The sequence below is a fragment of the Thunnus thynnus genome, chromosome 16 (assembly GCF_963924715.1).
Source record: "Thunnus thynnus chromosome 16, fThuThy2.1, whole genome shotgun sequence".
Lineage (NCBI taxonomy): Eukaryota > Metazoa > Chordata > Actinopteri > Scombriformes > Scombridae > Thunnus > Thunnus thynnus.
Genome location: NC_089532.1, coordinates 3,392,757 through 3,419,149, shown reverse-complemented (window position 1 = coordinate 3,419,149; position 26,393 = coordinate 3,392,757). Strand labels below are relative to the sequence as shown.

Below are 26,393 nucleotides of genomic sequence, written 5' to 3'. Positions count from 1 at the left end.
CTTCCTTTAAACTACTCCCATTATTAAGATGGCAAATCTGTACAAATACTCACATGCCATTCCTGCAGCAGCACCCTGACAGCCTCTGGGGATATATAAGGCCTCTTCCAGACCCGGAGCTTGGTCCTGATCTGCCCCAACAGATCCAAAACGGTGTGGCGTTGCTCTCGGTACTCCAGCTTGATCCCGTGGTACTTAGCGGTCACTCTTACACTGGTGAACCTGGTGAAGAAAGGTTGAGACAGTGAGATAATCTTTGAAGAACTGCAAAAAAAAAAAAAAAAAAGACTGATAAAAAATGGACAGAAATTGGACAGAAGCAGGGAAACTGTGAAAGTGAGATGAAAAAAAAAAGTCCTTAAGGAATTGAAAAAAATAGACTCCACTTAAGAAAGACAACAAACTTCCTGCTGAACAACTTGAAATGTAATCATATGTATAATGACATAAATGTGGCCTGGAAATCTCATCACATTTCCATGATTCATGGCTTAAATATAACAGCATAATCACCAGTGTAAAAGTTAATTTTGCTTTTCTTGGATCATTTTGTTCATGTGTCATTCAACCGAAACACGTTTGTGTCTTGCGCTGTAACTGTTGCAGATGTTTTTATCAGCATTTGAACAACAGCTTTGATTATCTCCAGCTGAAGGTCATGACATTAGATGTATTTCTAGAACATTTAACTTCATGCACAGTAGATACGATTTCACACATGTGCACAAATACTGTACAAGAACACACACAGTCCACCTCCTGGGAAGAAGAAACCCTCACCTCCTCTTCAGCTCATCCATCTTGTCCGTAGGAACCAGCATGTTTCCGTACTCGTCCAGGTTCTGGAAGGCCTGGAAGGTCTTCAGCTGCTGGGGCATCTCCTCCAGGCAAACCTGCAGCACACAGCAGTGAGCACATTCACATGCATATCCAACAAAAGTCTGTATTTTAACACCTTACAAGGAGCATTTTTATTCCAGATACAGCCTCATTCCCCAGTTTAAAAGCATTTTTTGTTCTTTAATGTGAAGAATCCTGCCTGAGGTGGGTTTTCTGAGGAAGAAGAACAGTTTAAACCACTTTAATAGTTTATGGTTGAATGAAGTAAATACTCACTTTGAGTAGTTCCTGTTTCTCTCTGGCTTCGTCAGCAGCCCGGCCGTGGTCCTGAGGGTCACCCTGCTCCTCAGTCAGAACCCCCTCCGCTCTCAACAGCCAGCGAGCCACCGTGTCCAGGGGGGCTGGGAGACTCATATCTAACTCGATTCTGTATTCACGTAGCTACATTAAAAAAAAAAAAAGACAGAAAGAAAGTCAAGTTAATGCATTTTATTACAAGGAAACTCACTGTTTTACATTAAACTGCAAACAGCTACAAGTAATGTGTAAAGAAGCATATAACAGAGAGGTAGATCCATTTTTAAAGCTAGTGTTTGTTTTTTATATTCATTGTTACACTAAAACAAACCAGACTCAACCGTACGAAAGAAGCTGAAATGTAGAGCATACAGCTTCAAAATGTTTACTTTCTGTACATTTTTTTAAGGATGGATAGGATCAGAGATTTGAGTGGAACTGACCTTTTCCGTCAGGGTGTCCCACGCCTCCCTGAGCGCCCGCTGCTCCTCGCTCAGTTTCGAAGTTCGTCTCATCGCCGTCAGCAAAGGCATGATGGGACGTCGCTGCTCGTTGAAGGACACCAGAAACGTCTGAAACACCTGAGAGACAGAAAAAATCATCGAAGTCGCTTAAACAGCAAAAACAAACGAAGGATTCAAATTTATACAACAAAGTTCTGAGAAACCAACCAACATATTGATAACACAACAAGCACAACATTAAACATTAAGTAGAAATAAGCTAACATTAGCATTAGCAATAAAGACTGGAGATACTTAATGTATCTTGATGGGAACCTACACTGTATCTCTCGGAGTAGCTCTCTCCCTCCGTGGAGTCCCATCCCTCCAGCAGCTCATCGTAGGCCTGAACCAGCCAGCATGTCACTTCCTGTGCCTTGCGATCAGGTGTCACCTGGCAACGTAGAGCGATGTTGCATCATTTGTCAGTATTTGTTGTGATAAGATACTGTATATGTAGTTTGATTTAGATAGATAGATAGATCTTGCCTGCACATTAAAGGCCTTATATATATATTATGACAATTACTCTGCTCTAATGCAATCGAAGAACACCTGTAGTCCCTCAACCATGTGATCAAGCAAGCAGAAAGCCTTTATCCGTCTTCTCTGAACCCATGAAAACAGCATAACAGTGGTCCTATATTATCATCTTTGACATCTGAGACAAACTAGATGGCAACCGAATGAACACGCTGTGAAAAAAGGGCTTATTTACATGCATAATATTATATTTAGTGCTAAAAATGATGTTCACAAAGGCGATACAGACTAATCGAAATGTTTTCCCACAAGGCACCGACTCCAGTCATGAGATATTTTACACAAGAGAGTGGTGTGCCAAATTCTTTCTAGTTTTGTGAGTAAGCCTGTGCACAGAGGAAAACCCAGCAATTACTGAGGTTTGTTTTGGCTACAAGGTGTTTTTATCCTTAAGAGGATGGGAACATGTGCACAGCCTCCTTTTATCCTCCTCCCACTGTAAACTGCAACGTTATGTGTTGTTGTATGTGCACACCATATAAAGAATACCATGTGTAGCGGCAAGATCCAGGACTTTTAGATGTATTTTTCAGATTTCTTTCTCAAATTTGAACAAAACTCCTCATTTTGCAGAACTTCTGTGCAACAAATCTATGCACAGACACAGCAGAGCAGGGTTCTTCCCAAGTTATGAAATAACACCGACACGAAATCTCAAATGTCTACAGCAGCCACGTCTAAACTCGCTGATATCTCGTCAGAAACCTGAGCTGACCATGACTGATCCGTCATGAGTTCTGTGACAGGCGACAGCAGCAGGATCTCAGTGGAAGGAATTGCTGCACTGCAGAGTCGCCCCGTGAAGCGTTTTATTCATCTCATGGGAGGCAGAGAAACACACCCTCCCTGTGGCTTTGGATCCGTTCCCAGAAAACAAGGCAAACTAGTCCAATTCTGCGTGATCAGTCTTGCTGTTTTAACCACCATGTGATTTGAAGTTAATCTTGGCTTTTAGCGGCTGGATTTTTGCTTGAAGTAGCTGCAGCGCCATGTCTTTATGAGATATAATCTTCAACAATAAAAATAAATAGTCATTTGTGGGTGCTATAAAGGTTTTGGTGTGGCTGATTTACGCTGTGTGACACGGCAGTAATGATGCTGCCAAATCCAAACTAGCAAGCCAGAGGATTTCCAAACACACGGCATGAGCTGAGAAAAACATCCGTTCGTTTTGAAGGCACCGGCTACGACTACGGAACCAGCACAATAATTTACCGACGATCGACACGGAACGGGATTCCTGCACCAGTAGTCCACAGGCTGCTGGTCTGGACTGGTTTTCAGCGGAGATAGTGGTTTGTTCTATTGGTACGGGACGGCTCTCTGGAATTTATTGCCATACTTGTAGATTGCCGGTCTTGTAGACTAAGAACCAGACATTTTTTCACCATCACATCAGGCATTTTTGTGCCGTTAAATGGGACATATTTACCAGACATTTTGACCATCAGGTTGGGTATTTTAGTGCAATTAAACAGGACATTTTAGGGCATTTTATTGTCTTAACCCTAACCCTAACACCCCAACCATGATCTTTCTCTAACCCTAACCAAGTGTTTTTTGTGCCTAAACTTAACCATTTTAACCTAAAAAATCACCTCCAAGCAAAAATGTTCTTCTGTTTTGAAACTATTTGAATTTGATCATGTGATCTTGCCTTATAATATTGTACCAACAATAAACAGACTATTGACATGGAGGAATCCGTACCAGTAGCCACCTCCTAATTTTAAAGCATTACAGCAGCGGTAGGGCGTTGTGGAACTGATGAACTCACGCAAACATTTTGGGAAATAAAATGCTTATTTGCTTACTGAGACTAGCTGTTTCCCCCTATTTTTAGTCTTTGTGTTAAGCCAACATATCATTAAGAGGTGCTACTAAGACTTCACGGGGAGATTTATGCTGTCATCACTTATTATTGAGTCTAGAGTGTGCTGGAGTAACAGGAAGGTTAGTAGGTGGATGAAAGGTGAGACACAAATCGGAAGTGGATCGTGAGGGTCAGGTCTACCTGTCGCAGAGGTGAAGCGGAAACAGCAGGAGTGTAGTGAACAGGCAAGTTGATAGGAGAAGGAGATTGAGAAGGAGTCAGGTATTGTGTCTGTGAGGAGGAAAAAAGGGGAAGGAAAGAGAGGAGAGGAGAGGAGGCCACAAAGGAGAGAAATCCCAACCCAAAAACAAAATATTTTAGTGGAAAGATACAATACAATTTGGATAAAACACATAAAATACTGAATTTACAAAATATCATCTAAAAGCTGTACCCACCAAACACAATTAACCCTGCGTAATTAATCAGAGGCTAATATCAACCTCTCATAAATAACTGTATCTGCATAAATACTGGCCAGTTTGCAAACTCCATCAAAAAGTGCATCTGGGGTAAGAAACAGTTATCATTATATATACTACATTACAAAGCAGACTCCAGTGTTTACAAGACTGTTTGCACCACATGAGTTATGAAATAATAGTTAAGAATAATACATTTATTGTTCTACTGGAAAATACCCTGCCTCTGGTTTATGTTCTTTACAACAAGCCTTTGATGACTTAGTTTAAAGGATCCCAACTAAACATCTGTACACATAACACACACATATATATATATATATATATATATATATATATATATACATATATATATATATTCATCTTTAAACTCAAAAATTGATCTTGGCAACAGCTTCAAAAGTGTCAATCAGACTGAAGCAAACACACAGATTGGAGAAGTTAAAAGAAAAGAAACAGTTCAGCACTGATTTGGTCATTTGCGGATATAAAACATGAAGGTGTCTATATTAAAACTGGGGAAAATTGTTATTTTAACAGTATTTCAATGACTACATTTCAGTCTAGTTAGGACCTGTTTCACTTTGAAATATAGTCACAAAAATTCATATTTAATATGTAACTCAGGAGTCTAAAAATCTCACTTTTCGAACTATTTTTGTCTAGTTTTTAACCTTCATTCCTCTTGTTGACTCTGCACAGCTGAAGGCTTTATCGCTACCTGCTGGCACGGCGTGTTTCTTTAATTGTTTGTAGTCATTGTTGGGTTCTCGTGTGTGCAGAGATATTTAATAAAGTCACACAAATTCTTTTTAAAAAATGGAGAAGGGAAATATCCGTTTACATGTGGTCAAGTGACATTAAAACTTTCCTGCAAGCGTTGCAGCAATGTGAAATGGTGCAATATATTGCTCAGCGTTTGAATAGAATATGATACTGACCTGCATTTCTTCCTCGAGCACCGGCTGGTCTCTGGAGTACTGCAGGAACTGGGCCACGTACGTCATGATGGACTTCTCATCGGGGTCTCGGACATCCACATCTGCATCGACATCACAATCCTCCATGATCAGTCTCTACACTACTGCCGAAAGCTTTAGACTAACATAATCAGTAATCTTCCTCCTGCTCTCCTCAAGTTTGATATTAAAACCGGAGATATAAAGGTGTTACTTGTCTGTCTTTATGGCATCCGGCTGATAAAAATTAATAAGCTAACAGGCAGAGCGAAGTGAAACAAGCGAGGGTTTTATCTAAGACTGAAGCAAAACAACCAGCGAGCGAGTCAGCAGACTGTCAGATCGTCATCCCACCCGCCCTCAGGCTCGCTGGGCATGGTTCAGTCACAACACTGATCTGCACACATTAACAAAGATTCACATGGCACCACATCAATTACCGATACACAAGCAGGTCATTGAGAAAAGTGGGAATATTTGGAGAAAGATTGTTTTGGGGGGGGGGGTGGGGGGAGGCCCTAGACCTAAGAGAAGCATGTTGAGATCATCTCAGGAATGAGCAAAAGACTTCAACAGAGCTCACGTGGAAATAAGTAGAACTAAGGAAGTTCAAGTGAAGTAAACAGAGTGTGGAAGACAAGACTCATAAATCTAAAATAAAACGTGCAACACATGTACATGCCGTGTGAGTCTGCGTTTTTTAAAACTCAGACGGTTTCTGCATCAGCATCATCTTGACAAATTGCGAGGAGAATGAAAAAACAAGTCGCAATGAGTCGACAATCTAAAGAAGAAGAAACGACCGATGATGATAAAAATGGAAATGTGTTTTACAGATGTTTGATAAAAAAAAGTGCAAATATATAAAAATGTATTTAATCTGCAGAAACAGTACGTAAGCGTTTCATTTTCAGTCTTTCAGCTCTCATATTCATCACTAGAGCTGCAATGATTAGTCGATTTAAATGATATGTTTACTATTTTGATGATCGATTAATCGTTTGGAGTCATTTTTTAAGAAAAAAACAACTAAATTCCAGCTTCTCAAATAACAGAAGAGAATATTTAAAAATATAGAATATTTTCTGGTTTCTTTATTCCTCTATGACAGCAAACTGAATATTGATTAAATGAGAAAATAATCAACAGATTCATCGATACTAAATAATAATTACAATTATTTTGAGGACACTGGCCTCTAGTTTCAAAGCGTTATGGTCGTCCCTGTATCTGATATCATGAACCAAACCATAACTTTGAAAATAAGCCGCCCTCCGATTAACCCCAGTCCTTCCTGCCGTCCCAGTCACCTGACTCTGACCTGTTCCCCGTTCACTCCTTAGCTCCCGTATAGTTTTCCAGCCTGTGTTCCCGTCCGTCCTGACCGTCAAAAACAAGAACGAACTCTCCGGAATAGTCAAACTCGGCACAACAACACTTGCTTAAATGTGAGATTAGCTATTGATCTTTGTATTTCTCTGTCATGAAAGCAATAGGTAATATGTAATAAAAAATGTGTGCACATGGGAAACACTTATGGGGATTTATAACTGGTATGGTTCAGTGACAATGAGCTTAACATGCAAGACAGACAGTATTTTAAACTATTCCTACATCTATGTATCAGTTATGCATTTATGTCTCTTATTAACATACAGTAGCTTCAGCTAAACATTGACTTTAACATATGTTATTCTTTAGTGTAAGAAGAGTATTGAAAACACCCAGCTGTGTGTGTGTGTTACCAGCACGAACATGAGAACACACACACACACACCGCTGCAGCCTTTATCTGCCGTTACCATCAGTTTAGCACAAACAAGAGGCTTTGATTAGTGTTTCTCTACTAAATAACTTCACTGCAGCTGCTCTGAACAAAGAGCTGTGATAAATGTTGCGAATAATCACATGAAAACAGTGAGAATTACATCACTGTACAAACATATTTATCAGATTTAGGACTAAATGAGAAATCTGAATGAAAAAGGTCAGATTATTGTTTTCGTTGTCATGAAATATTGATCTGAATGATAGGAGGAATAGATTTGGGACACAGTTTAATTAAAGTTCAACATTTTCCCACTAAAGCTGCATCAACAACACAAAATCAAAGAACAAAATAAAACATCTCCTGCTGTGATAAACTGGTGTTCGGACTAACTATCCGTAGTAAAGCTCAGTCACTCACCGGCAGGATCCAGCAGTCTGGGGATCTTCAGCTCTTGCTCCGCGATGCGAAAGGCCTCCTCCAGGTTCTGCCTGTTGCTTCTGGTTCTGGCTTTGGACAGATCCACCAGGTCGGATCGCAGAGCGTATAAGATGGCCAGAAAGACGACTCCGCTCCTCCAGCTCGCCTTGAAGTCTTTCACGTTTATCGAACAGCCGGCTCTGAGAGGGAAGAACCGTTTTATTATTATTATTATAATACTAAAAGTTAATATATCAAACGCTGCTGTCTGGAACAAAGTTTTTTTTCTATAGAAATTCAGACGTTCAAATCAAATACACAAGGGCTTTAAGATCAACGACTAAAACAGACAAGCAGAAATAGCAAAATACATAAGAATACAATGAACAATCATAAAGACAATAGAACAATATTAAGGTAAAAACCACATGGATAAAACATAGTGGATGAAATGGGGTATACTGATATGTGCTTGATATATTTTCAGTTTTAAAAATAAAGGTGTTTCCTTAAAGGAGCTCCCTCTGTGCTCTAGAAATAAACAGCGTGCCATATTTAAATTCACATAACCTCGGCGTCATTGGACACGAAGGCAGCTTTAAAAAAGCTATTTTAAAATGAATTATGAGCTTTTATATATATATATATACATATATATATGTATATATATATATATACTGTAAAACACAGCAAATGGCAGTAAATGAACACAACAGCAATTTGATATTTTATAAATAGATGCAGGATTTAAATATGTGACAAAATCACTATTTCTATTGAAATACTATGAAAGCCCATGTGTATAGGAGTCTATTATAGAGCAAAGCATCTTGAACTCCAATATCTAAGTAAAGCCCTGATCAGTTTTTGGATTTAAGTCCAGACATGGGAATATCAGAGAGGTCCCTGTGTGAGGATATATCACTCCTTACATCATGCTTGGCCTCTATTAGAGCTTCCTCTGCTTTAACAAGCTGGTATATATCAACGCGTCCCTACATGAACCCTACGCAACGCATGTAGACGCGTGTTTCGCTCCATCGGGTACTTACTTGTGGCACTGCTCCCGGACCCAGAGCATGAGGGCCTTCTTGGCAGAAACCCTGAAGCGGTTGTGCAGCGGCGAGCCTCTGGGAGGAGTGGGGCTGCTGCTGGCCGAGCGGCTCGACAGGGTGGAGCGAGAGTCCAGACTGGCCAGAGACTCCATGGAAGACTGACGGGAGCTGAACGACAGACTGCTGGCCAACTCCTCGATCTGAAGAAACCATCAACACACAGTTTCTGGTTAGCATTTATGTTTGGAAACTGTGTGAAAAGGTCGAAAGGTGTCAAACGACGAATAATCTCCAAAAGATAAAGGAAGGACGAGTACTTCTAATGCACAAAATAAGAAGCTTAAAATAGCAAAAATTACATCTAAAACCTGCTGGACACCACTGGTTCACACACATTATATTTCTGAGATGTTTTAATAAATGTGCATATTTCCTGCATCATAAGAGATTTCTCTCTTGCTCTAATTTGCTAAACAGCATGAAACTTTTTTTTATTTTTTCATGTACAGAAAATAAGAGAACAACCTCTCTACAATCCTCAGAGACAGGCCTTATCTGACAGGCCTGACAGGAAATGATTTCATGAGATAAATATGCTGTAAATCAGGGAGGATAACAAGAAACGAAAAGAGACAAGACGACGAAAGAAAATCTGTAAGAACAGAACATATTCAACTCACATGATACTGCAGAATGATCGTCCATATGAGGCCGAGGATGATGGACGGTTTACCATCCATGATGTCAGGAATGTTTATGTTGACTAGTTTGATCTGAAGACAAAAAGGGGAAATATTTCAAACTTGCACAAAGTCTTAATTAAGACATTAGGAAGGTTGAAAAATCATCCTTGGAGTCAGAATTTTTAACCTGCAGATATATAGATTAATATAATCTTATGCCTAAATAAATTGTCAACATCATCTGTATACTTCTTGCTATACGGTTGGTGCTTGCATTTGGCATTTGGCAGTTGCAGAACCCTGTTAGTGTATCATTTACCGATTTACTCTTTAAAAAGGAGAGAGCTTTCTCAATGTTGCTCCTGTGCTGAAAAGTCCCTCTGCCTCTCTCCCGGCTCTGTAAAACACAAGCAGAGTTTCAGATGGTCAGTCAGTCAGTCGGTCGGTTGCCATTGAAACTTTGGCCTGTTGGCTGGAAAGTATGTTAAGTGTGTAGCTGAGACGGGGACTCACGATGCGCTGGCCGCTCATCGTCTCCAGCAGGTCCAACAGTTTGGAGCCGTCACAGAAATCCTTGAACAGATCCACGACCATACATGGTGGCCTCCTCTGTCACAACAACACACACCGTTCATATAGATATGAGTAACAACATGAAAAACTGAGTGACTAGTCAAACGTTAATGTTTACTTATTTCACCTTTAATGCCTATTTTCTTGAACTACCTGCTTCACAGGGACTTTTAGTTACAAACCACAGCAGTCAAACGACCTTTATTTAGTTTCCAAAATGACAAAAACTAATATGAAGAAGCAACAAGTTAGTGTCTTGTAAACATGTCCTATATGTCTCATAGTAGTCTATACCTGACATAAACAATGCAGTGTTCATGTTTTTCCTTTACTTAAACTAGTTTGGACTTTCCAAAATAGACGTAGAGCATTATGGGTAAGAAAGCTATTCACGTGTGACACAAGGTTTGCTGCCATGTGAGCTCTAATGTGAACAACCACCAAAGGATTAACAATTATCTCCACCATTCGGTTTATTGGCAGAGTCTCCTGGATGTGAGACCAGTACTGAGCCCAGAGCTGGATGGGAGGGGGGGGGGGGATCATGGGGGTGTGAGCGGTGGGCGGTGGCAGAGGGAAGGGAAGGGAAGGGGAGGGTGGTGTCCGTCTGTTGCTGTCTGTCTGTGTGTGCTGTGAACCTTGCTCCTCAATGCTATATTTATGTACGCAGTCCCCCCCCCCCACCGCCCCCCACCCCACCATCTTCCACTGTCACATTCACAGCTGACCTCCAACATGTAGCAGAGACACCCGACAGCCTGCTGCTGCTCCTGCTGACTCAGTCTTAGGACGGAGTTTGAGAAGAAGCGAGTAATGATTTGTATTCTCTCTCTTTCTGCTCTTTGGTTGAATTTTAGACTGACTGACAAAACCCTCGAATAGGTCGTTAAAATGAGGTTCTAGTCATGTTTTTAGGGTTTGATATCTCTCATAAAGAATTGAATAAGTTTGTTTACCTTTGCTCATTGAGGTCTTCCAGGAAGAATTTAATATGATGATTATTAACCCTTTAACATCCACCCTTTTTATAGAATTTTCGCCTGTTTGACACACCCAAATGTAAAAGCTTATAACAGAAGAACTGTAAGGCCATGATGCATGTATTAGACTTCATTGGACAGGTGACATCTTCTAGTTTATGGAAATGTGTTTGTTTAGCATGTGGCTAAAACACAAACAAAACTACATCAGTTCAAATAAAGCTCAAAAAAGTGTTTTTGGTCCTCGTCTATAATGAGTCACATTTTAATACCAATAATTAGGACATGCTTTATGACAACTATGCAGAACACCAAGACCTCTAGGCCTAACCTTATGGGAGCTCGGGGAGTTTTTAGCTTGTGGTGTCACTGAACCTCTCCAATCATCTCCAATTGGCCAAATTGTGCCAATTGCTTTGACTCATTACTGTGATGCTGCCGCTTACAACTGGCTTAATCGGGTCGCTGGCGACCCGGTGGATGTTAAAGGATTAAACGCTTTACAAATTGACAGGGATTATGTTCTTCATATTTTAGAGGTTACAAAGTCCACTGATGAGGTGAATCAGCTGAATGATTATTCCTAAACTTTTAATCTAAAGGGGACAAAGATTTTCCTATCAGAGCACCAATATTCACTATCGTCTTTTTAATTCTCCTGAAAACTCACTTTTATGAGAAGACTTTCTTATATTTGTTATTTATTGATTTATTCACATTTGTTTTAATGATACATATGTGGAAATGTGTGTGTATTTGATGCTGTCCTTTCTTCCTTTTATGTATGCCTTGTTAAATACTTTGTAATACTGATAAGTGCTACTGTATATAAATAAACTTTATTGTTATTATTATTATTATTACATCAATCCTGAGACATTTAGACCAACCAGAAAAATACAAAGATAATCAGATGAGGAAGCATTTTAAATCTAAACTCTTCAGTTAACCGCATGTCTTGTTGAAATCGTATTAATGATATATTCTCTCTAAAAATATGCATCATCTTATCTCTATCTAGGATATAATTATTATTAGCACAAAACAAACTATGAGTGACTTTAATTCAGTGTTATGAAAACATATTTCAGTGTCTAATCGCTGGTTTCTGATTATCTGGCACCACCTTATTATGAAAGTATTTGGTATATGAAAGAAATATGTGAGTCGTCACATGTTCCTGCATGCAGGTGAACAAGCTGTTATTAAACTGCAGCAACTCAGAGTTTATGTTTCTCTGGTTTAGGGTTAGGTGTCTGCTTATAGCATTCTTAAGCTAACTGTATATGTTAATGATAGTTAGACTCACTGTAAAGCTGCTAAAACTTTAAGACAGAAATAATAAACCTTCGTCTTCTCTGGACTAATTCTTCAACATTACAAGTCATTTCTAGAAGCTTCTTATTTCATGCTGACATCCAGCGCAGCTAACGATGACGAATCATCTTAAATTCTTCAATCCTTACACAGAGGTCAGAGGTCAGAGGTCAGAGACACGGCTCACCTTTGCCAGCTGAGCGTTGACCCAGTTAGTGAAGGTCCTTTTCTGAATCTGTACTTGTTCCACTGTTGAAGAAAGAAAGAAGAAACACAGGATATTAATTTAACTTATACTATCGACAGTAAACCACACAGTAGTAGCGGATGTGTGAATCGTAGACTTTAAGGTCATGATGTAACACAGAACTATTTATATTGTCTGAAACAGAAGAGTTGGCTCAATTTCCTGAACTGCTAATATTATCAGCAACAGCATGTGCGTGCTGTATATCTCTGTACTCCACCGATTTAGCATCGCATTGTTCAAAAAAGGATGAAGAACTTGTCTTTTTTTATATTACACAGTCTTGTCAAAAACCTGGTGCCTACATTTCCCACAATGCAACTCGACCGGCTACAGTTCTGGTGTGTTCTGCTACTAGCAGCTATTAGCGTAGCCTGGAGCTGTTACGCTTAAAGAGAGAGAGAGATGAGAGGAGCAGGCTACAGATGTCCTCATTGCTCTCTAACTCAACACCTCCAGGTTTTTGTCAATTTCAAAGTTCACTTGAGGCAATTTATCAGATTTCACACACATCTCCCTCTGGAGACACAAAAGACTACTTTTTTCCACAAATGCAGAAGTCCTCCCCAACACCTGTAAAATCAGTGGAGTTCCTCTTTAAGTGCAGGCACCATGAGATCAAGACAAACACTTTCCACTCCAGAAAAATGACAGTTTTGTGTGCAAGTGGCTAAAAAACAACTCATATACTAACCTGAACTCTGACTTCAACATTACAAACTGGCATCTGTTCTCTTAAGCATGACCACAAACTGTCTTTAACAAGCTGTTTTAATGGCTAAATTTGACCAGATGTTTACGAGTCACATGCACCTTTATCAAATATAATTTATCATTTAGATACAAGGCACCACTACACCCAGTGTTATGCATCGCAAAAACACATGGCGTGATTCTTCAAACACAACACGCCTTCTTAGATCCCCCGTAGCGATAAAACATGACTTCTCTAGAAGGTGATACACATATAAACAAGTCAACTTGAGCCGCTATGACAGATGTGAAAAGGAATCAAGTGTTTAACACTCAGCTGTGGGCCACAAAACACTCAGAAGGTTCTTGTTTAAATGGTAGGATTTAATAGGAACAAAGTGTTTTGTATGGCTGTGGTGAAATTAGCCGGGGTGTTTATGAAGTAATAACTTTGCCCTTTAAAAAAAAGCTGGTTATGATTAAAGCTGCTGACACTCAAGGGTTTGGCCAATCACTCTGGAATAATAATCACAAACACAAGTATTTAAGTCTGAGTGTTTCCTGATTGAGCAGAGAGCCTCAGAAAGAAGACTTCAAATAAAACACATATCCAAGCATCCCACATATAGATGTTTAAAACCTTGTTATTCATAAATTTTTGGTTTTGACGTACTAAAATACATGTTGTTTCAAGTTTGCCGTACATTTCTGATATACATCTGCAATAAATTTTAAAGCACTTGCAGTAGATTTGAAATATAACTGGTAGACAGTTTAATAGATGAGCTGCAATCTTCTCTGCTAGTACAGGAGAAATGTATCAACTGCATGTTGAAAATACATTTAAATATACTGTTGACACATTAATACATTTAAAATGTGTACTGTCGTCCTCCTGACAGCTGCCACCTGTAGAAATATGTAACTGTATGAATGTAAAGAAGGGAGTAACTGACAAAGAGCAGCTGTAAAATATAATTACATATGCATAATTATGTGAAACAGGCTGCAGGAAGGTCTCAGCGGCGTCATTAATGACAGGCTCGGTCAGAACTCACCATCGTAAACCTCGATGAAGTCATCCAGGTCTGCGACAATATGAAGATTCTCACATATTATCCAGTCCTCATTTTCCATTGTCCTCATAAGGTCAACTTCCTGACTCAGCAAACTACTCGGTGAAAGCTTTTCTCCCTCGAGGTTTCACTGCGGTTGTCAGATTAAAATCTGAATCTCCCAAGAAATGATCTCCTCCTATCTCTCTTTTTTTTTTTTTTTTGCAAACTACCTTACAACAACAGCCAAATAGTTCTTTGGAATATGTTCACAAAGCTTTATTTAGCTCGTTCCGCAGGCCCCGGTTGTTGTAACTGTTGCTCGGTGCAAAAAAAGTAAAAAATCAACAGTATTTATGAGGTAGGATATCTATGAAATGACAAAAACTCCAATTTCTACCTCAAATCTTTTCAGAACTGCCTCATCATTTAAACTAAAGTCCAGTTTAAGTTTGATCTTTTAGTTTCCCAGTTCACAAAAGTCCATTCTCCTCCATGCTGAGCTCCAGCTCTCCTTCCAACAGTCCGCCTGGTCCTCTGGGATGCATGAACTGACAGTTTAGAGACTATTTTCTGCCTTAATATGTTTTACAGCACAGGCAACCTCTGGCTTCAGTTCACTAGCAGTCTAATCTTAATCATAGGGAGCCTGTGATGACTCATCGAGTTATAATTAATCTGATATCAAAAAGATACAGAGGAGGAAGGGATTCATTTTTCTTTGGAAACACGACTCTTTGGACAGACGCACAGCTGATCTTTGATCTGAACCGATAGAAAAGCAAAAAAAGTGCCGATTTGCTGATTTGTATTTTTAAGAATTCCTGACTGGCAGATTAAGAGGATGAAGAAACCAGAGAGCTGCGACACACTTGAGGGTTTGCCAGAAGAATTATTTTAAACAAACCCACAGCACTTTAATGAGGTTCACAGTGCTGCCATATTAGTAACTGTGTATGCTCCTGATAACGTAACCCCTTGAATGACAATTTATAAAAGTATCAACATCCAGCAAATGACAAAATGTAAATTAAAAAGATTAAGAAGAAATTTTCAGTTATATTTCAGAGACCTCACAGAGCTGAAACATCAGGTTCTGAATGTAAAACTACAACTCACCAGGAGCTGCAACAATTAGCGGATTAATTAGTTGCCAACGGTAATTGCCAACTATTTTGATAATAAATTAATCAATTCAAGTCATTTTTCAAGGAGACAATTTCCAAATATTCTGATTGATATGTGAATATTTTCTAGTTTCTTTCGTCTTCTAGGTGTGTAAACTGAATATTTTTGGGTTGTTAGTCGGGACAAAAAACAACAAACCTGTAACCGCACCTCCAGGAAGAGCGCTGGACTTTGAAGCCAATTTGACATGGCGGCCAAACCGTGTAATGACATCACGTGATGCCCAAAAAGACTTTTTCCCATAGACTTACATTGTGAAAGAGACGTCTGTAAATCATCTCAAAAGCCTAAAAGAGCTGAATGATTGAATTATTTTATCCCCATTCAAGTTAGCCGGAGGGCTAAACAGGAAGTAGCTGACTCGGCCGAGGATAGTCACTAGTGCGCATGCTCTATGGGCTGCACAGATGCAGAAGATTCGGGTACTTTCATACCAGGAAGTCAATTCTTTTTTGCTTCATGCACCACTGAGCAACTTTCATAGGAATGACTGAGGCCCCACCTCCGACGCTGTATCCAGTTCTCTTTATACATCCATGCCTGTAACCATGGATATATTATAAGAGCTGGATACTGGACTAAAAATGGCGCCCATTCAGTCCTATAGGAATTGCTCACCTGGTGCATACGGCAAAAAAAGTTTCTAGCTTCCGGGTTTGCTTCCGCGTTGTGCGGCCCACTGAATATGCGCAGTAGCGTTTCCTCCGCTGGCCCCGCCCACGAGCTCCCACTCAGCCCACAGACTTTACATTGTGATGACGTCATGGATTTTTAAAACGCTTTTCTCGGCTCGAGGAAAGTTTTACAAACATAAAACCTCCATGGATCAAAAGTTCATAACAGAAAGAGTCATAATTGACGTTGTTTGCAATTCGAGGCGTCCTGTCAACAGTTTTACAGGCGTCTTTTTTACAATGGTGGTCTATGTGGAAAATCCTTTTTGGGCTGCAGGGGGATTTTTTGCTGCAATACCGCGAGTGGCCACTGGGAAAAATTGGCAGCTCTTATTATACATCCATGCCTGTAACCTAGTATCTGTTTAGTTAACAACCATCATCTTGTTAACATGGCTGATTTACATACTAATAGTGGTCTTATACTAGTAGTAGTAAAATCTAGTAGTCCCATGTAAACATTAACATTGCTAAATAAGCCTGCTAACCTATTTCCAGGCGACCAAACGACACAAAACCTATAAAAGAGCTAGATGCTTTTAGTTCAGGATCCAAAATGATGTCTAAAAGTAGCAAACCAGTAGCAGCCATAAAAGCATTGAACTGGTGGCTGATGGGGATTTTCCACCCTCTTCACCTTGGTGTTAACTTTCACACAGTGATTCCCCAGTTTCCTGCAGAGCAGACATGGATTCTCTTAAATGTCACAGCAGAGATCTGCCTTCAGGGCAAAGCTCCATTCAGTGTTTTACGGACATCAGATGAAGGTAAAGTCTCTGGATAGGAGCCTTTCCCCCCCAATAGTGGGTTAATATACAACATACAGTATTTCAACATATGCTCATATATGTGTGTATATGTTCTAAATTGAGACAAGTTCAAGAAGTTGAAGCTTGTGGCCTACAAAAACGCGGGTAAACTGACAAATCATGACTTGTTCATTGTGTATTTATGTCAACCCCTCATATGAGCTGAATTAAGTTTTAGAGAATTTGCATTTTTTTATAATTAAATCACAGATAAGATTAAACGTCTCCAGTCTAGACCGATATCTTATTCTTCCTTTACTTTTGTTCTGTACCAATAAGTCATTATAACAACAACAAATAAAAAAACTCACCCATGATGGGATTCAGGAGGGAAAGTTACTCAGTTGCTGCACATCACTTTAAACCAAACGTCTTTTTCCTGTAAACACATGGTTTACTCCACTGACTGCCGTAGATCCATGATTGTAGGCGAAGAGACAAAAACTGATATAAGTTTGAGAGTAATTTCTTGTCAAACCAGCTAACAAATCCAGCCTGAAGGGAAGCAGGTGAGTTCAGTCGCGCTCCGCCTCTTTTAAATCTGACTCACAGAGGTTTTCAGACCTGCCCAAACAAGACCTGTAACAAGCTGGTCCTCCAGCAGCATCATGGGTACTTTATGCAACAATAGAAAGTGGGTTAAATTTCTGATCTTAGCAGCTGTGCAACATTTACTCAACATAAGCTCGTCTGAATGATCCACCAATGTGGTGAGGAAGAAGAGACGAATGGGAGATGCTGTTTTTGATATTTTTTGACTGATTTCTGTTACAAACATTAGCACTGCTGTATGTTTCTATTATCAATTATTGTTTCATATTTTCATAATTTGTTTTATACTGTATTGCATTCAAATAAATTGCATGTACATATGCATCATATTTAATAAAAGTATGGCATGCAGATTTTTTTATAGATGATGATTCTCAGTGTAATCTGCAGTATTACTATAATAATATATAAATTAGTACTTTCCTCAGTATTCTATAGAAAACAGAACTGATATTGAATAATGGTCACTAAGTAATAAATGAAGTTTGAGCTCTCATATATAAATCATCATTTGATTGTTTATTCCAATATTTACCAAACTAGAAGGTAGTTTTATTCAAACTTACACGGTTTAGCTTCTGCATATATATCCGAGCTACTGAGCCCGTATACTACCACGGTACGGTCACTTAGGTCTTCCAACCAAAACCTGTTGGCCGTACCACGTGCCAAACTAAAAACCAAAGGCGACTGTGCTTTTGTTGCCATAGCACCCAGACTTCCATCAGATCAGCTGAATCTGTTGACTGTTTCAAAAAAACACCTAAAAACCTACTTTTTAAAAAAAATAGCTTTCTCATAACATTTGATAAATTCAAGTGTGTGCTCTGGGTGATGACTGTATGCTTGCTGTGTTCGTATGTGTGAGATGTCTGTATGTGTTCTTGAATGTGTCTTTCATGGTTTTTGTGTCCTATTTTCTTTGTGTCCCAATGTCACTGTAAAACACTTTGTAACCTGTGTTAAAAAAGGTGCTATATAAATAAAGTTTTACTTACTTACTTAAACTGAAAACAACTAAAGCCTGTACTCAAATTTCAAACTATATATATATATACACATGCACACACACATATATATAGTATATTATTATCTATATATTATATATATCAGTGATAAATGTCCTGTTTCCGATGGCAAAAATTCTAACAAATTCATCCATGTCTTAGGTATTTGTTATTGATTTCTCATTGGCCAAGATCATTAAATAACCTTAACCCTAACCCCTAACCCCTAACCCTAACCCTGGCCCTAACCCTAACCCTAACCCTAACCCTAACCCTAAACCTGGCCCTAACCCTAACCCTAACCCTAACACTAACCTCTTTCTTTCATGTAACGCAGTGTAATGATGGAGGGTTATGACTCGTAGGACACATGATGCTGAAGAACAATTATCAAGGCTGTCACATACAATTAATGCAGCACAGATAAAGCTTCCTTATACTCCTGCAGGTATTTACATGCAGTGTCTCATTTAGACATTTCTTGACCGACGTTGGTTTTGCAACAAGAATTTCATTTTTCAGACTCGTCGGATGTTGAGCAGGGATCTTTTCAGAGACTGACAGCGGTGATGGTGGGATCATCAGAATCTGTACAACCCACAGCTGAGAGCACAACACTTTTTTGTTTGTATTTATTGGAGCATCTAGTGGCTGTTTGTGGAATTTTAAGACGATTCAGCCTCAGTAAGTGGTAGTTGCTGCTTGGATGTCAGGATCTCAGAGAGTCATTATTTGACTTATGCATAATTGTCACAGATATTAACATCACCTAAACACAAAATACAGGTAATACTACATGAGCACAGTTCAATTTTTCCACTTAAAGATAACATTGTGATACAGCTTCTAAACCTGACTTTGTTCCTTTTTAATCCACTTCTTAACACTCACTTAGATTGTTTTCTTATTTCATTTATTCATTACATTATTATTTTCTGTTTGTCGTTTTCAAGTTTGTTACATTTCCACTTCAAATTCTCTGCCTGTAACTCAAGTAACTTAAGTAACCCTGCTTCAGACATCAGATACACCCAACGTTCACACACTGTACGAGCTATTTTCAGTGAAATTCCTTCATCATTACCTCTTCAAATTTACACACAAAAGAGAAAAAAAACAAAAAGTTCCCCAGTCTTTTAACAAGCTGGCTTGTCACGGGGGCGTTAAGCTTACATCATCTGTTCTGCAAATTGTACCAGCTGGAAATGACATATCTGGAATAGAATTTACAAGGCTTCAGTAAAAACACCATGTTCTAAATGCGGGAAGGAAAAGTGGGGAGCGATGTGCTAAAAATAGTTCGATGCAGAAACCTTCCAATGATGACGTCCCAAAAAACAAGAAGACAGAACGGAGGTGAGAACAAGAACAATACAGATCTCATATATGAGATGCAAGAATGGGTGAGGAAAGAGGTGAATGTAGACAGAGAGAGAGAGAGACAATGAAAAGAAATCAAAGAGAGAAAAAAACAATTGATCAATTGTTTTACAGTTTGGGATAATTTGGACCGCACATCTAAAAATCCTACCCATAAACTTATTAATTTTAATTTTTTACATAGACTTTATCTTACTCCTAGAAAATTCCATCTTATGAAACTCTCACCCTCTCCGTTTTGTCATCTATGTACTCCAGGCTGTGTGGGCTCATTTGTACATATGTACTGGGAGTGCCCATTCTGGAAAGTAATAACTTCTGCATTATCAAATCTTCTGGGGGTGCACATTCCTTGTTGTCCCAGATTGTTGATTCTGAACGATACTTCAACACTTAACCTGCCATCTACCAAATTATATATCTTATTTGCAGGTATTGCTGCAGCGAAAAAAATGCTATCTCTTAGATGAAACCCCCTCATTCCCTTACCTATTCTTAATGGATGATGTCTTTTCTGAGTATTTTATACATGGAACAATCCATAGCTAGAATCGGCTGTCCAGTCATGGGCCTCTGCAATAGCAGAGGTTAAACAGATGTTGGTTTGAATATGTTTTCATGTGACATTATAAGATATGCAATTGTAAGTTGATGTAATTGAGGGAACTGAGCGCCACATGGGTGGAGGGAGGCAGGGATAAGTGATAAGTATCTCAAACATCCAGTCCAATAATGGATTTTTCAGCAAACTAATTGAATAAGTATTACCACAGTAAATGTTCAAGCAATCTCCTAACTGTTAAGTTGAATGGTATTGGTATTGTCTAACAGTTTATTATCATGAATTATGAAGATATGTATTCAATCTGCTCATTTGAGAAAATGAATGCAACTTTAGTTTATCTTAATTGCTTGAAGAATCCCTAAAATTGTCTGCGCTGTTGTCAATTGTGTTGTGACAGATCATTATTAGTATCGGACTTTACTGGAATGTTTCAAATCTGTTGCCCCCTTCACGTTACATTGGGATATATTATGTTATTTTACTTTGTGTTGTTATTGCAACAAATTCTGTTATGTTTTTTCTTTGGAAATAAAAACAATTGGTAACAAAAAAAAGAGATAGAACGAGAATGAACCAGTCAGAGTCAGCGCCGTAGTCAGTTACTGGTGCAAATCATCACATGAGTACAAAGAGAAGATGAAGCCGTGTCAGATTTACCGTCTCCCAGGTAAATACCTGCTCAAACTGCCGGCCTCAGAGTTTAACTGTGACCTCGTGCTCGTCACCAGAGAATCAACTTTAACAACGAACCAGGTCTCAATAACAGACAACTTTACCGAAAAGAGCTGCAATAAGATCACACAGAAGATCAAAGCCTTCCTGCAAACGTCATGCACACTGGGAAAACTGAATTTCAGCGCCACATTGATTATTTCATATATCTTTTTTTTAAAAGAAAAAAAAGGTACAATCAAGATACTTAATGTCACACGTTTCTCTGACAACACAGAGATACACACACTCCTCCATGACAATAAGGCTGTGATTTTAGTGATGTACAGTATATTATGTTACTTTGGATAATAAAGTATTTGTAAAATTCTGTCAAACTTAATTCTTTTTAAATAAGTCATGTGAATTTTGTGCTATTGATCATTTATAGGGCTACAACTAATTTTTCTGATTAACTCATCACAATTTCTTTAAGTGCTTGTTCTGCCTGACAAACATTGCAAACAAGAGCTGCAGCGATTAGTCAATTAATCAATTAGTCGATGGACAACTTTTGATTGATTAATCGTTTAAATCATTTTTCAAGCAGAAATGCCTGATTTGATGAAGAATTTCCTTCTTGTCTTACATTATAGCTAATTAAGTATTTGGGGATTTTTGGGAAAAACAGGACATTTGATGACTAACAATTAAATGAGAAAATTATCAGCAGATTAATCTATAATGTTAATAATTATTAGTTGCAGCCCAAATGCAAAGCCAAAGGTATTGATCCTACAATGATACAAAGCTGAGACAATGAGCATTTACTCACATTTATTATTATTATAATTGATAAATGATAAATAATATTTTGCCAATGGACTAAAAAAATGTATTGTTTTGGCTCTAATCAATAAGAATAGATCAGCATAGCGGATGTCTCATGTCTCATTTTGAAATAAAACATTTCATAACACCAGAATAAGCAAAACACACAAACATCCACTGAAAAGTTTTTACATCTTGTAATAGATGGAGTGAGAATACGATCAAATGACAGCCTCAGCGCATCACAGCTTTTCTTCAAATGTTCCAAAATGCCCCGAGAGACACACGAGTGGATGAGCGAGCAGCGTTTATTATCTCCTCCACCCTCCCACTCGCTCCCTCTGGATGGCTCTTATGGCTCTTTGCAATATGACTCATGCTGCCTCTCAGTGAACGGGGGGGGGGGGGGGGGGGGGGGGGGGCAGGGGGGCTGGGTTCGGTTTCAGCAGATTAAACCAAGCATGACCTCAAAGAAAAAAAAAAAGTGACGAAAGTGAAACAGGACATAGCCAGCAGTGGACTGAGACGAGATCATCAAACTGCTCCCCTGAGCGAGACACATAACCGGAGCTTAATAGTTATTATGTTTCCACGGTAACCGAGATAAAACACTGAAATCAAGACATGAGGCATTTCTTTTTTCATGTGCATGACCTCAGACTTCTCTCAGGGTGAGCAAAGAGCAGAAACAACGAGCCTTCACTCTTCTATCAAATAAATCACTGATCTTTTAAGCGCCACAGCTGTTGTAAAAACCCACAACTGAGACCAGAACCAACCGTTTAAAGTATTAAACGTACTACTTGGTCAGCATTTTTGATCATTAAAACCTGTAAAAATAGTGTAGAAACTAAAAAAAACCAAACCACAGTGAAAACTAAAACCACTGTGTTTGCTGGAAGTGAGGAGAAACTGACCCTGCAGCAGCATGTGGACGTTGTCGATGTCCAGGGGGAGGAACCCCCTCTCCACCGCATCATCACTGTATACGTCTGATGACATACTTTCTCATCCACAGCCTCCCGCCAGCATGGCACCGCTCTGGAAGATAAAGAGAAAAAGTGTTAAAAAACTAAAACATAACAGTGTTTCTGCAAGGTTTAAAGGTAATGTATCATGCACATGTCCATGTCTATATTAATAGTTTGGCTCTTTATGCAGCCCCCCTCAGTTCAGCCTCTGTCTGAAACAGGTCGTTTTAGCTCCTGTCTCTTTAATGAGCCCACTCTCTTCTGATTGGTCAGCTTCTACCAGCTCTGGAGGCTACGTAAACAAACTATAGTAGTTGGCTTTCACTTCTTTTTCTCCTTCTTTACTTGAAATGGAAACTTCTCAAATACATCTACATGTTTGAGCCCGAATCTGATCCAAAATATACAAATGGACAATGCAAGGAACGTGTGGAACTACCTTAGCAACCACCTTAGCAACAAAGGCTACCAACAGACGGAGGTTTGTGGGCGATGGCAAACAATCTGACATCATCACAAGGAGGAAGTAGAGGTAACTTTTCATAAGAAGCGTGCAGAGCAGGCTGATGCCCTGGTTTTTGATTTTCAGGGAGCATTTTTACAAATGTTTACCTCAAGTTTTGGAACATTGATTATGTTTAACACAGACATCTGACATTATAGCAATATAAAAATAACAGAAAAAAGGTTTGATTCCCACTGGGGGAGTCTGACCAACCTTTATGTCAATAGAAACCATAGTAATGTATTACTGCAAATGCCACTAATTGCCAATCACAATCAATAAAAGTTATTAATACTTACTTCAAAATGAAAACCACTTTGTTGGTTCATCATTGTGGTTTTGCACACATACAGTACTGTATATACATCTAAAACTGCAACTACATCTGCAGCTGGACTATAGATGCATACAGCAAAAAAAGATTAATCAACCCCACATGAAATAAAGAGTGATGAAAAGACAAGACAAGGCAGATTTAAAGTCTTTTCATCATCTAAACAATGAAGTAAAACCTCCTGGCTTAGTGGCTATAAATCTTCTGAACCTCACTGTCAGAAAAAGGCCAAAAAAATGTTCACTTCTCCTCGAGCACACATGTAACCAAGTGCCAGATATTTGTAAGATGCTTTTGTTAAAAAGTGCTTTAAAAAGCGAGAAAAAGAAGACAGCGAACAAACAGGCACACAGAGAAGAAAAAGCCCAAACAGACTCACAGAGAGACCTCGAGTGCAGCGGTTGCATCATTCAAAGACACTAGAAAGCCATAAACCACCGCTAACACAACAATCCAGCAGAAAACACCTCAACAGTGGGATTTGTTCCATCTTTAATAGAGCAATGAAACACTGTCCTGTCGGTTTACATTGTGCGCTGGATGAAGGATGTGTTTTGTCTTGTTCCACCTCACCCTGGGATATGAATAAGTGAGCTGAGAAAAAATATCTGACATTTTGACATCTCTCCGAACACGCCTGCCTAAACAAACGACACCCTTGAGAAATAAAAAGGCGCCTTTGATTCGACCAGAACGTCTTTCTCTCTGTGTGTGACTGACAGCTATAGCGGACGGACAGGTGAGCCAGGCTAAAATAAAAAGGTGTGAAATAGCGCCAAGCCTCACCGACATGTCAGACAAGGTTGGCTAGCAGCAGTTTGTTTGTTTTAACCTTAATTAAACAACGGAGGAATCAGACGTCCCGTACTGCCTACGTGTCAAACCCCAGATACCTAAGACTCCCGGTAGCACAGGTGCAAAAATGTAAATCCAGGAAGTCTTCGCCTTGTGCTGACAGACATGAAGTCATTAAAGGTCAAAGTCATATTTATTATCAGGCTAAAGGGGTAAAGTTTAGACATCATGAAGTGTTTAGCATGTCAATAATAACTTTTTAAAAGCTAGAAAGGACTCACAGAAAGGTTTTACCTTGATGATTGATGATTTTTATGTCTGTGCTTCTACTTTGCATATTTCAGTCTAACAATGCAGCACAATATGGTCTTATTTAGTCTATATTTTTGTTTGTGTCTGTATTAAAATCTCTCATTTTATTGTTTTGCATGTCTTGTATTATGAGCCTCTGTGTTGCATACTTAGTACTGTAGTATATCACAATGTAGTATAAGATTATTAACATTAATATTCTCTTTTCCTTTTATTATTGCTCTGTATGCTTATAATAAATCTTATATTCTGTTTTTAGTGTGACTCTGTAACATCTGTCCGGGGACTGCAGATGAAAAATAACTGTTTATTAATCTGCTCTAAACCGACAAACGAATGACTTTGCACAATTGTCAAATTTTTTTTAATTTTAAGAATCAAACATGTTTCGTCTGCATCTGGATTCCGATACTGTCGGATAATCACAGGATGTGTCAGATGTTCTTATTCAAGTAACTGCAGGAGTAAACATGTCAGTTTCATTAAAAAAAAAAAAATTCTTTAGAACTGCTGGATCAATATCAAACATTTATTGTTCAGCAATTCCATGGAAACCCTGAAAGCACCTCCAGTAACATACTGACACTAGATACATCTTTATGAAATAAAAAGTTGACCCTCAGGGAAAAGGAGCAGCACATATCAAATTATTAAGACTCTCATTTAATAACTGAACTGATCACAACATGGCTTCACACTTTGTCAGTTGCTATCACAATCACCTCATAAACACAAATAATTTCATATAATCACATTTCAGAAAGACAAGTTTGCAACTGTCAGTACAAACAATTCCATATCAAATTAAAAGCTAAATATTTAATAACACTGACGTTGAGACATCTGGTATTCAAATGAACCAAAATTACAACTATGACGCCGAAATTCGTCTGAGGTTAGACCCACGGAGCCGTTAAACCTCCACACAAGAGTCCCGCAGTAATTAACACGTGCGATTTCTAAAAACACAAGGACAGAAGTGAACCGCTGCCCTCTAACATTAAAGTGGACACGTGGACACACACTGAAATAAAGCTACACTGGGAAGTATGTGTGTGTGTGTGTGTGTGTGTGTGTGTGTGTGTGTGTGTGTGTGTGTGTGTATGAGGAGGGGGGGGCTGGGGGTGGGGGGTGGGGGGGTTAAACCACTATAGCACGGCATTTGAGCTATCCCTAGGCTTCATGTCAGCTGCAGAATGAGTGATGGGGGGGGGGGGGGGGGGGGGTGTCCCATGCCCACAAATTTTGCATTTAATTGCACTTCATTCTTACTTGTTGGTGTTATCGTTATATAAAGAGCACATTGCTACTATTTTTGACTTTTTGTGTGTCTTTTTCTGATGTCACAGGCTGCAATTTCATTTCCAAAAGGACATTAACCCTAACTAACTGAGTCATTGTAAAGGAAAGAGTGTAAACAAGGCATAAGAGAAGAAAATAGCAAGAGAGTAAGAAGTATAAAGACGACGAAGGAGGGAGAAAAAGGAAGAGAATGACAAAGAGAGAAAGACAGACGAACCAAAGCAAGTGAGAGAAAGAGACATGAGGTAAAGAGCAACAGTCTGAGACTGAAGGGAGAAAAGGATAACAG

General features: G+C 39.0%; 1 protein-coding gene across 6 annotated transcripts in view; it reads right to left on the bottom strand.

Annotated features, from left to right (window-relative positions):
• Window positions 1-26,393, bottom strand: part of syne2b (spectrin repeat containing, nuclear envelope 2b) — a 167,165-nt gene that overhangs the window by 134,909 nt on the left and 5,863 nt on the right. For 5 of the 6 annotated variants that reach the window (XM_067614886.1, XM_067614890.1, XM_067614889.1 and 2 more), the window contains exons 1-14: window positions 14,232-14,772; window positions 12,421-12,482; window positions 9,877-9,972; window positions 9,683-9,760; window positions 9,361-9,453; window positions 8,678-8,880; window positions 7,626-7,825; window positions 5,420-5,520; window positions 4,198-4,287; window positions 1,921-2,034; window positions 1,581-1,718; window positions 1,117-1,281; window positions 781-893; window positions 54-222 (exon numbers count right to left, since the gene is read on the bottom strand). In XM_067614886.1, the coding sequence (XP_067470987.1) occupies window positions 54-222; window positions 781-893; window positions 1,117-1,281; window positions 1,581-1,718; window positions 1,921-2,034; window positions 4,198-4,287; window positions 5,420-5,520; window positions 7,626-7,825; window positions 8,678-8,880; window positions 9,361-9,453; window positions 9,683-9,760; window positions 9,877-9,972; window positions 12,421-12,482; window positions 14,232-14,319 (1,710 nt within the window). In that variant the 5' untranslated portion in view covers window positions 14,320-14,772. Of the gene's footprint in view, window positions 1-53; window positions 223-780; window positions 894-1,116; window positions 1,282-1,580; window positions 1,719-1,920; window positions 2,035-4,197; window positions 4,288-5,419; window positions 5,521-7,625; window positions 7,826-8,677; window positions 8,881-9,360; window positions 9,454-9,682; window positions 9,761-9,876; window positions 9,973-12,420; window positions 12,483-14,231; window positions 14,773-22,802; window positions 22,927-26,393 lie in introns of those variants that run through there. The other variant, XM_067614887.1, reaches the window with a different exon arrangement.